This window comes from Mytilus galloprovincialis, chromosome 14 (assembly GCF_965363235.1).
Source record: "Mytilus galloprovincialis chromosome 14, xbMytGall1.hap1.1, whole genome shotgun sequence".
Lineage (NCBI taxonomy): Eukaryota > Metazoa > Mollusca > Bivalvia > Mytilida > Mytilidae > Mytilus > Mytilus galloprovincialis.
Window position 1 is genome coordinate 37,057,191 of NC_134851.1, and position 12,604 is coordinate 37,069,794.

The window sequence follows — 12,604 nt, forward strand, 5'->3', positions numbered from 1 at the left end:
GTCAGGAGCCTCTGGCCTTCGTTAAGTCTTGTATGGTTTTTTTATATTTCGTTTATTTATATGTTTTGGAGTTTAGTGTGATGTCCATTTTATTTTAACTGTAAACAACTTGTTTTGGTGCCTGTTGAAGCCCGCCTCTGGGTTGGGATTTTCTCGCTGTGTTGAAGATCCATTGGTGGCCTTCTGCTGTTTTCTGCCCATCGGCCGGGTTATTGTCTCTTTGACACATTCCCCATTTCAATTCTCAATTGTATGTCCATATTTGTATACAGTCTGTAGTGTTTTATAATATGTGTACTTGAATGAATTTGTACAAATAAGAAAATTTAATTAGTTTTTCACATTTAATACCGGTCGTATTTTGTCGTATGCAAAATAATCGGGCTGAAACAAAAGACATTCATCAAATTAGCGTAAAGTAATATCAAAAGTGATTTCAATCACGGCAATGATTTTATTTTGATGCTTTGCAATATTTCCAGATTTCGCTTGCGACGAACTGTAGTGTCAAACCGATGAACCTACAGTGAACGATATTCTGAATTTTTATGTATGCATATAAGGAAATATTTGTACGTTTGTATATGCTTTACCTTCTTCGAGTCAGTAACCATGTGAACATTTCTAGGGAGAAAGCAAGAATTTGAAAGCTTATCGATTTTTAAATAAGTAAAAAAAAAGTACAAATTAGCATGACATACGCGCGTTTCGTCTACAAAAGACTCATTAGTGACGCATAAAAAAAGTTAAACCAAGTTCAAAGTCGATGAGCATTAAAGATCTTAATTATGATAGAGTTTTTACAGCTTAATCAACGTGTTTGTTAATTAACAAGATGTGCCTCCTAGGTTTATATCGACATATTTCATGTTTTAGTGTGTCGGTCACAATTATCAATCCAAATTATACTTTAGTTAGTCTAGTAACATAGTAACATAGGATGCTCTTCGAAAATAACAATGTGTTAAACATTCCCGTTGTTCAAAATGTGACTACTATGACAAAAGTCATGCATCTGTGTAAAATGAATCCAATTCATACCTCTGAAGACCTTTTAAAATCCTTTGAATTCCGACTGTGGTATTTAGAGGGTTTTCCCTGTCTTCTATGGTACACTGTTAGACAACCTATAACAATGCCAAGGATGGTCAAACCAGTGGCGGATCCAGAAATTTACATAAGTGGGGGCCCACTGACTGACCTAAGAGGGGGCCCGCTCCAGTCACGCTTCAATGATTCCCTATATAAGTAACCAAAATTTTTCCCAAAAAGGGGGGGGGGCCCGGGCCCCCTGCCCCCCCCCCTAAATCCGCCTCTGCAAACTAATCACTGCAATTCCTACTCCTATCACGACTGGGTCTGCAATATGACCGAAAAGTTTTCTTATTTGATGTATTAGTTCAATATATTGTTAGCTGTATAACATAAGGGACGACATCAAAAGTTCAATGTAGGATAACAAACTTAATTCACATAGTTTTTTCACTGACCCACCCCCCTCTTAACTTAATTTGGGAAAAATTGATTTACCAATAGAGATATATGTAAAAATCGATTTTAGATATACAAAACTTGCAGAATTTTACCCCCCCCCCCCCAAACTATTTGATTTAAGTTTTTTATCCTACATCGATCTTTTGATGCCATCCCTAAAAAAGGCGACAAGTTATAATGATTCTATTTACTGTTAAATAATACTGCACCAGATTCACATTTTAACAATTATTGTCTCTTCAATAAATGATACAAAAATAATTGTAAATCAAACCTAAAACAAACGTCCAAGAGCTAACAAAAGCCTGTCAACAGTAAAAAACCAAACATTGCTGTTATTCAAAAGTAATGCAAATCAGCGATGTTCAGTCGTACAAAAATCAAATGAGGCCCCTCATGGGGGGGTCCTAGTAATCACATAAGCACCATTTTTTTGCCAATATAATCACATAATCATTAAATATTTGCTTATCTTTAGTAATCAAATAATCATAAACTAAAAATACAGTCCTAGGTAATCAAATAATCATGAAATATTTGGCTTAATAATCAAATAATCATTAAAAAAACGGCCAAGTAATCACATAATCAAAAACCCCATGAGGGCCCTCTCAAATAAAAATCTCCAAAATCAGAGTTGTGATATAAAGCAACGTTTAAAATATCAGGACTTTTATCATGAAGTAATCAAATTAACATTGTTAACATACCTATAATATCAAAAATATTATCTTCAACATCAGTTACATTGACGGAAGATGTCTCTGGCTGCTGATTGGGTCTGTTGACACTAATGAAACTTTGTCTGTCGGTGTTGAATCTGTTGTTAAAGTCACAGCTTTGGTTGTCAAAACTTTTGGGCCGTTGTGATTGGAACAGTTGTAGTAGTTTTAACATGTTCTGTTTTTAATATTGATGTTTCTTCAGGTGTCGTTGTTAATTCCGTTGTTGTAATCACACCTTTAGTTGTTACATAATGTGTTGGCATTTCAGGTTTTGTTGTCGGAGTTGTAGCCGATGTAGTGTCGTCCTGTTCAGTTGTTGATGATCTTGGTGTTGTTGCAACATTTGAAGTTGTTGAAGTGTTGGTCGTTATTTCTTGAGGTGTTGTAGTGTCTGCCATTGTTGTATGGATTGAGGCCTGGATTGTTAGCATACGCATCTGCGCATGTCCAACCAAGGTTACTGAATAAAATACCGTTCCTGTCACCATATGAACAGTTGTCTGCAATAGAGTTCATTTTTATTACAAAATCACTATTATTATAGTATAATTCTAGTTAAAAAACATTGTTCACTTTTACAGCTTTTCGACGATTAAATTGATAGTTATGCTTGTAAGACTAAAATGTTTATTCCGTAAAGGATAGTCTTTAATTTATTTTTTCAAAAATCAGCTATCAACATAACAGACATTGAAATTGATATCTAGGGAATGACTACTAGTAAATGAAAGATAGTAATTTCACTTTCGGATGCATGTTTATTTGTTCTTTTGCTGGAATTATATTTATAACCCATCAAAGATACAAGGCTTAAGATTTAGTTTGCCAGATGTGTGTTTCGTCTACTCGACACTCATCAGTGGCGCTCAAATCAAAAGAATCAAAAGGCTTCATCAAATAAAAAGTTGGACATTCAAAATCGAAAATTCCAAACGATTATGCAAAATACGGTAAAAAGCAATCTTTTCCCGGAGGTTAAACAACCTTAGTTTTTTTCAGTTCTAGTAAACAAACTATTAAGGTGGTACCCAACACTTTCACTAAATTTCGTTTAATTTTCATAAAATTTTGATAAAGTATTTACTTTGATCCTTTGACAAAAATGTAAAAAATTCTAAAATTTGAACAAACCATTTTATCAGAAAAATTACACTGGTAATATAGCAATTTGACAAACACTCATTTTGATCATTGAGAAGCTTAATATTCCCTTAACAACACAACGTAATTAAAACGTTTAGATGATTTTAAAGAGTTATCTCCCTGTAGTGTTAGGTACCACCTTAAACTGTTTTTTTCTCTTCGATCGGGTTGTGGTCTCTTTGATACATTCCAATTTCCATTTTCAATTCTAATAATTTTACAGAAATTTAAACCACATTTTGTAATCATTACTATGTATTACAACACGCACTCAGATGAGCGATAAACAATACCGGACTGTGATTTAGTTTTTAAAAATATCACATCATAAATTTATATCGTACTGATTGTTCGAGTACTGGTTTTGTTTTACAAATTCTGGAACACAATCGTCAAAATTAAGACTAAGAATGTGACCTTCGATAAGAAACACTTTAAAAGTATGTAGAAATTCAATGTCAAGTTCCCTCAAATGCAATCATCAAAATCAATACGATTTATCATTAGGATTTTCATTTCCATACGCAACACGAGGATTTTAATAGACTAATTGTAGCATGACATGTTTACTCTCCCGTAACATCCATATTAATACAATGTATTAAGTGATTGTTTGCTACTCAACCATTAGTTTTATATGGTGTTTTGAAAAGATGTTTTTTAATACTTATACTAGTGGAATAGGGACTGCTTATTATACCCTTCTGGAAAATCCGAGTTCATCATCGGTTTTTGTATGTATTCTTGTTTCTCAATCGTAGTAAGTACTTTCTGTCCATGTTTTGTTATTGTAGTTTGTCTTTACGTCGTATTCTTGTGTGTTGTCTGTTTTAAATGAACTAGCAATTTGTTTGTCCCTTCTTTTTAACAAGATGTGGATTTGTTTGTAGAGATATACGACATACTGAGAACGCCAACATAAACTTCAGGCACCTGTTGTTCTGTGGCTGTCGTTTGTTGATGCGGTTTATAAGCATTTTTTGTTTCTATTTTTTTATATAGATTAGACCATTGGTCTTCCTGTTTTTAAATTGTTTTACACTTTTCAGTTTAATACATTTTTTACGGACTTTGTAAACGTATTCATAAAGCTATTGATAATTTTATAAAATACGTAAAACAATTTAAGATATACGGTTTTGAGCATTCTTAATTAAGGTAACTTAAAATCTTGTGTGTTAAAAAGGTGTATCGTTTTGCGCTAATATTACGTTAAGTGAATAAGAATCAATCAAAGTTTTCTGTAATCCGTTAAACGTGAAGGTTTTGTTAAAAAAGAGGGACGAAAGATACCAAAGGGACAGTCAAACTCATAAATCTAAAACAAACTGACAACGCCATGGCTAAAATGAAAAAGACAAACAAACAACAGCACAAATGACACAACATAGAAAACTAAAGAATAAACAACACGAACCCCGACAAAAAACTAGGGGTGATCGCAGGCACTCCGGAAGGGTAAGCAGATCCTGCTCCACATGTGGCACACGTCGTGTTGCTTATGTGATAACAAATCCGGTAAATAGTCTTATTCGGTAGGTCACATTCATGAAGGGGAAGGGGATTGTAATTACGACGTAAGGAACATATCCGATATCATTTGTGAAACGGGTATTTGTTAAGTTGGTTTTGCTATTTTTTCGATTTAAGTTTTAGCTTAAATGGTCTATAAATGTTCGATACTAATTTCAATAATTCAATTTGGGCAGAACGACGAGGAATTCAATTAAACTGCAATTGCAACTCATTTCACAAATGAACATCAATCAGAACAATTTGCAATACATTTTAGTCGCATGAATATTGCGAAAATAACTAACTGTTGTGTATCAAGTAAGGGAGCAACCATTTAATTTCAAGAGGAGGGGGTTTATGGTTTTTGTCCGAATCCGATTTTTTTGGGGGGGGGGGGGGGGGCGAGGCTCGAACATTTTTATTGACACTTTCAATTAAATCTAACATTATAAGGTATGGTGAACATCTGGGTTCAGAACATTTTTTGTCATCTGCTTGACCACAAACAAAATGTCTCATCACATTAGGGATCAGAACATTGTTTTAGAAAAAAAAAACCAAAATCCCGCTTGAAGTTAAATGGTCGTTTCCTAATTGTATTATTATTTACCCTGCACAAGTATGATCCATCTCCGTGCAGCTGTACACATTGACTATCTGCATTATATACTTGTCCTGCCCGAAACTGGTCATAAAGAGACTTTGCTGTCGGGTCAAAACTTGGACTTAAAGTCTTCAAACAATTGTTATTAGCCCTATAAATATGAAGATTGCCATATTCATTTTGAATATCATTCAATTTTTCTAAATATATTTTCCCTTATTTTTCACATATTCGAAAACAATACATTGACCATATTTCAGAAATGTTCTGCACTATGAAACATACATAACTATTAAAATTATACTGGGCAAGGGACGTACATTGACCATTATATGTCCTTTTGTGTGTGTATTTTTCGGAATATTTCTTATTGACATATTCTATTCACGATCAAGTTTTAACATACGAAACTAACAATTTCAAGCTTGAATCATGACAAGTTAACAAATATGATGTCCGGTTATAGTAATCTGTCGCTGCAGTTTATTTCGCATCTAATACTTATTAAAATTTACGAATCCAGTTGATCGATGTATGAGGTAAAATATTGTGAAGAACACGTAGAGAATATCCAAGGATGAGCTGCAATGGCTCCTTGTTGTGGCATACTAGCTAGATGGTGCAATTATATATGCGTCAGATGGACTACACAGGTTTCCAGACACGTCATGATTTGCGCTCAAACTACAAAAAATAATTATTTAAGCATTGTAAAAATATATTTTCTGGATGTTTATACACCTAATATATGTATACGTTTTCATTTACATACATTGTCAAGTGTTACGTGTATGTTTACTGAAAAATTAATATTTTTTTTTAAAATAAGTGGGTTATCTTTTTTTCGTCTACAAACAGCAATCCTTAGTCCTAAACGAAAATCTGAAATTTTCACAATGCATTGGGTTGAAAGTTCAACCATTGGCAAATGCTTCGATTGCAAAAAAGAAACAACCAACATAGCATATAAAATTCAATTCCAATGTAATATTTAAACAATATATGAGCAAAAGGGCAAAGACGTTTTGGGCTTTGTGAACGCTTCAGATGGGAATAAAATTTTACAAACATTCGATTTTAAGGATAGAAATGTCATTTATTGTTAGTTATAACTTGGCAATCAGTTTTATTAATGAAGGAAGCCGGTGCAAGGAGAGAACCACGGAACTTCTGCAGGAAAAGATGAATCGAATGCATCTGCCACGTGCGGGGTTCTAATTCCCAGCCTCTATATTCTGTAAATGAACTGCTTAGACCATCAGCCTCATGGTCCCTCTAGTGAGTAATGTGATTTTCTTGAATTACTAATAAATTCGGAATGGCAGCATGATCTCTTAGCTGTACAGTTAGGTACATCTGAAGTAAGCATTTTACCCTGATGATTATCCACTCAGATCAATCAATACCAGTATATTACATTAGTTTAAACAATATTACGTGCTTGTATTACTCTTAATTTAATTTTGTATACCCTTCTAGGAATGTGATTGGTTAAAAGCAACCGCGTGGAGACTATGTATATTTCATTTTGGGTTAGAGGACGTGGTTTATTTCGATACGTGCCTGTAATACTCTATGTACAATATAAACAGACGATAACAGATAAATCTGGTTTATAAATAAGCATTACAGAATTTGATAAGAATACTTACCTAAGTTAGTAATCGTAACTATGCAAGTATTCCAATTAAAACAGGAGCAAATGTATTGAAAATGAAAGACTCTTAGCCCATCACAAAACAATACTATATAGGGCTTACCAGTGTCCCAGTTCATGTGATGCTGTTGTTATCACAACGAAATTAAATCTTTCCTCCACTATGGTCTGCTTGTTCTCTGTACACACAGCACTAGTGAAAGCGAGACATATAATATCAGTCACAACTCATTGTAGATTTGGTAATGACCATGACCCAAAGGACCGATATTTATATACAACCGTACTGTTGATAATACTTTTCTAATGCTATTAAAAGTCTCTGTAATCTAGGTGGTGAAGCGGTTTCAGGAAGATTGATTGGAGCTGTTTATGATCTGTCTCCATTTGAACTCGGCGTCCATATACATACTCGTAGAATTTATTACATCCATAAACAATTGCAAGAGTTTCTTTCTCGATCTGTGGATATCGTTGTTGTGTTTGAGTAAGACGTGATGCATACGCAACTGGTTTCTGATTTTGTATCAATACAGCTCCAAGTCCTTTTGAACTAGCATCAACACTGAGTGTAAGCGGTTTGTTCGGAGCGTAGAATTGAAGCAGTGGTGCATTTGTTGCCATTTCTTTCAACCTTTGAAAGCTAGTTTCTTGTATTTCATCCCATCCTAGGAGTGTTCTTAACGGTGCACTGAGTGTTGACATATTTGGCATAAACTTGCCAAGATATTGAATAAAACTCCTGAAGGTTTGAAGATCCTTGACGCACTCCGGTTTGGACATTTAATTGACTGCTCGCATTTTTCTGGGTCTGGTTTCACGCCTTCACTAGTTAGACGGTGTCCAACGTATGTTACTTCCGGTTTGGTGATTTCGCATTTTCCAGCACTTGATTTCAAGTTGTATTATCGCGCTCTGTCTAGATCAAGAACATGATTAAGACGCATATCATATTCTTTTTGGTCTGATCCCCAGATAAGAATGTCGTCGAGTATTGCTTCTGCTGCTTCTATGTCGGATACCATTTCAGACACAATTTTCTGGAATACTTCCGATGCTGAATTTATTCCAAAAGGTAAACGAGCAAATCCATAGCGTCCAAATGGTGTATTAAATGTGCATAGCTTTGAGCTAGGTTCGTCTAGTTGAATATGCCAAAATCCTTGTGGTGGCATCCAGTTTACTAAAGACCTTAGCATTCGGCATTTGCGATATTACTTCTACGGTTTTTAACGGATAATGTTCACGTAATATGGCCTTGTTTAATTCACGTGGATCAATGCAGATTCGAATTTTGCCGTTTGGTTTAATGACAGTTACCATTCAGTTAACCTATTGTGTAGCTACTTGCTGTTTGAAGATTACACTAATGTCCTCCATACGGTCAAGTGTAGGTTAAACTTTGCTTTTGATAGCTATTGATATCTTACGCGGTGCGTGTAAAACTGGTGCTATAGTTTTTTGATGCGTATCTTATGTGGTCCTGGTAGACATCATAGGCCTGTGAACAAATCTCCATATTGTTGTTCAAGTTTTTCTTGTAAAAATGTTTTTGTCGTTTCTTGCGGCGTGCTTGTATGAGTGATTACATGTATGCGCTTTAGGAGTTTCATCGCTTCGCATGTTTTGTCACCTATGACGGATTGTACATTACGATCTACAATATGAAATTTCACGGCATGTTCCTGGCATTTATAGCTACAACTAAGATTGATTACTCCAATAGTGTCAATGATGTGTCCGGAGTATGTACGGATTGGTGATACTTGTTTTGTGATGATAGGATGCGAACAAATGGTTTTCAGTTTGTGCAGGGAAAGCACTTTACACTTCGCACCTCTGTCTAGCTGAAAGCTACGGACGCAAAGTGGTTATATTTCTGGCACTTGTTGCACTGTTTCCCAAATGCAGGACATTTTCTACGCTCATGTTTACCTCCACAGTTTTTACATTTGTTTGCGAAATTGGGTGATTGCCCCTTGTTATTTTGAGGTGGTCCCATTTGTGGTGTGTATTGCTTGCCATCCTTTTTACCTGATGTTAATTTGTTTGATCTTGATCCTTGTTTGTTCAACAGGTTGATGATTTTATCTTCGCTTTCCATAGCTTTTAATTGTGCTTTAGAAAGTTCATACGTTCTTGCGAAATTGATAGCTTTTTCTAACGATAGTTCGGACCCTTCGGTGATGCATTGTTCACGAACTTTGTGATCTTTAGTTCCAAAAACAACGGCATCACGGACCATTTCTTCTGGCGTTGCATAACCACAATCTTTTACCAATATTTTAAGGTCGGTGAGGTATTCTTCGAAAGTGTCAATGTCATTTTGTACACGGCTTTAAAATTTGTATCGTGAATAGATCTTGTTTGATTTAGGGCGGACGTGCTTATCAAAGTTCTGATAGTGCACTTCAAGTTTCTTTTTGCCTTCTTCCGAGAGATCCCAGCCCTCCCCCTTTTTTCCAAAATCCGTTATTTTTTTTTCTATTTTTAAGTATTTTTTTGTTTTCTTTTGTTTTTTTTTTGTTTTTTTTTATACTATGAACATACATATACTATGAATAAAGTATTTGATATTTAATACCAATTCCAAGTTTACTATCCACGGCGGTCACTGATATATTATATAGAGACCTGGGACTACTATAGCATATAGTCGTCTCAGATAGAGACTCTGTATATGATATATCAGTGACCGCCGTGAATAGTAAACTTGTATTTAAAAAGAACATACACAGTATAAATAGTATATGTATGTTCATAGTATACAGAAAACGCGAAATTTATTTCCTGTCCCCAAGTACTTAATATGTGTAATTTTAAACAGTCCTAAACGGAAGTCTTGTCTATGACTTAAATTCAGCCCGATGAAGGAAACAATATCCGGACGGCTTTATTTTCGTTTTTCTCCCAATATAACCAAAACAGAATAATAATGAGCGAGGATGACAAATGCGATTTTGCATGGTACCTTTAGGATACAAACGCATGATGATAAATTTATTGTGGAAGGACGAGAAGCGACACACAAAAATGAGGTCTTCTCATATTTAAATACTATAGATGTATCATCAAAAAATGTCAAGGGCAGCGACGAACTTCACTTTTATTGTGGTAATAACACTTTTCTTCGCTATCTTTATCTTTTATTAAAAAAAAACTACCCATACGGTGTACACATCATCGATTCTTTGAGATTAGTCGATATTGTTCTTATTAATTCATTTTTCTTTCTTTTCGTTAACCATGTTAACAGAATTCTACTTCATAATCATATGTATAAAACTAAAGAAATCGTCTTACGACCGAACAACCCTTTCATGTATCTTTATTTTACTAATTCTTCCAGATTGACAAAAGAGGATAAAACGTACATGTCACTAACCAAACTAAGATGTGGAATTTAATGAACGTTAATGGACAAATTGGATCTTGTAACAATTAAACATAATCAACGTATCATAATACAGAACGTCAACAATGCTCATTGATATATCTTTGGTGCAATATTTCATTAGGAACATTATGATATTAAACAAGGTCCACGTAGAAATAAATTGTCCTAAGAATCTGCAGGAAATGGATTAAAATGGATACAGGCAAAGAAAAAGTAACCATGCTTACTAAATTGACTGACAGTACTGTCCTCGATTAAAAATTCACGATTAACTCTGTTTGTTTTTTCCTTTTAAAGATATTGATACCGTTTTACGAACATGTGTATTTGTTTAGCAATGACTGCCTTCAATTTGGGAATGCTATTAGGACTAGTATTTGATAGAGCGACATTGCAACCTGAAAGTTAACACCTACATATTGCATTTTATAAACACAGCTGCTTCTCCAATTACGCCTCTTTTGTGAGATGATTAATATCCATATATATTTTGTTTTGTTTACCTACTTGCTCCCAGATTTGATCTCCATGTTTCATCTCATAGAGACGCAACTTGGGAATTTTACCAGGATAAATGCAGTTAGATAATGGTAAAATTAAATTCTGAGGAAAACTTAAAGTAGAGGGAGGGGTAGTACATAATTTTAGTGTACGTTTAAATACTTACAAGTTCAAGGCACATACATGTACATGTTGAAAATATGCTGTACAACCATATGTTTTGACCTTTATAAAAATAGTAGTTCATGTCATCTTTCCCTTCTAGGACATGTATTTTTTCATAGTAAAAGTGGCACAGTTTCAGCCCGTTAAAGGAGTAACTATGGGAAAATGCATTTTCCATATATACAGAAGTGAAACCTATAATATCTCATTGGGATATTTATTAAGCTCATATTTCCGCAGTAATTTATTCCCTGTTTTAAACATACAATATTATTAAAATGGTCATTGTCTGCAAATAAACTGCCCATAAAGTGTAAAATTATTTTCAAATACTATTTGTATTGGTCCCAACACAGACTGTCATATGGCAAATTGAACAACCTGAAATTTGAAACCGCGATCAATTTTTTACATAGCGGGAAATTGACCCTCCTCCTAGAAAATTGACCCCCTGTTTGTCCTTTATTAATAAACGAATGCCAAGTGTACATTAGGTTAAATATTATAACTATATAAAGAAGAATTATAGAGGTGGGTTCCATTTTCCATTGCTAGGTAAAAACAAAACACGTTTTGTTCAAACCATTTTTTTAATGCATAATTACTGTATAACATAGCTGGGATAGCTATGACATTTTGAAAATCAGAGGTCAATAGGGGGTTCAATTTTCTATGGCAAAGTACATGTGTTTAGAAATATTTTCTAACATGTTTTATTCCTACCAATTACTTATAAATATATGACAGACTTGGAATAGCTATGATAATTTGAAAATATGAGGTCTATAGTTAGCATACTTTAGGGGGGTTCCGTTTTGCATAGTAGTGGGTTAAATTTTCCATGCCTGAGTAAAAATGTATAAAAATGCTTTCTCGTGTTTAATTCCTACCAGGTACTTATCAATAAACTCATCATAGATACCAGGATTGAAATTTTGTTTATGCTCCAGACGCGCGTTACAAAAGACTCATCAGTTACGCTCGAATAAAAACAACAGTTGAAAAGGCCAAATAAAATACGAAGTTGCACAGTATTTGGGACCAAACATGCCTAAAAGTTTTGCCAAATACAGCTAAGGTAATTTATTCCTGGGACAGACAAGCCTTTAAGTTAGTATTTCCAAAGTTGAAAGTTTTGTAAACAGTTAATCTATAATTATGACCATATCAATGATAATTCATGTCAAAACAGAAATGCTGAGTACTGGGCTGGTCATACCCTCGGGGAATAAAAACTCAACCAGATCGATCCAGTACATTATATAACTATATAACATTGCTTGAATAGTTATGACAATTTAAAATCTGATGTCTAAAGGCAAGTTCAGTTTTCCATGGTAGGGGGATCAATTTTCCATGGCTGAGTGAAAATGTTTAAAAGTATTTTCTAACATGTTTAATTC

The 12,604-nt window shown here is 34.3% G+C and overlaps 1 protein-coding gene across 1 annotated transcript; it reads right to left on the minus strand.

The window, feature by feature from the left end:
* Positions 1-2,308: 2,308 nt before the first annotated feature.
* Positions 2,309-8,869, minus strand: LOC143058668 (uncharacterized). Its single transcript, XM_076232131.1, has 4 exons — positions 7,242-8,869; positions 5,997-6,165; positions 5,488-5,632; positions 2,309-2,719 (listed from the first exon to the last, which is right to left on the minus strand). The coding sequence occupies exons 2-4, from the start codon at positions 6,086-6,088 to the stop codon at positions 2,342-2,344; spliced, it is 615 nt and encodes a 204-aa protein (XP_076088246.1). The 5' UTR covers positions 6,089-6,165; positions 7,242-8,869; the 3' UTR covers positions 2,309-2,341.
* Positions 8,870-12,604: the final 3,735 nt, after the last annotated feature.

Coding starts and splice junctions, on each gene's coding strand:
- LOC143058668 (XM_076232131.1), bottom strand. CDS start 6,088: ATGCCACAACAAGGAGCCATTGCAGCTCATCCTTGGATATTCTCTACG. Junction 5,633..5,996: donor TACATCGATCAACTGGATTC/GTAAATTTTAAT, acceptor TCATATTTATAG/GGCTAATAACAATTGTTTGA. Junction 2,720..5,487: donor ATGGATCATACTTGTGCAGG/GTAAATAATAAT, acceptor ACTCTATTGCAG/ACAACTGTTCATATGGTGAC.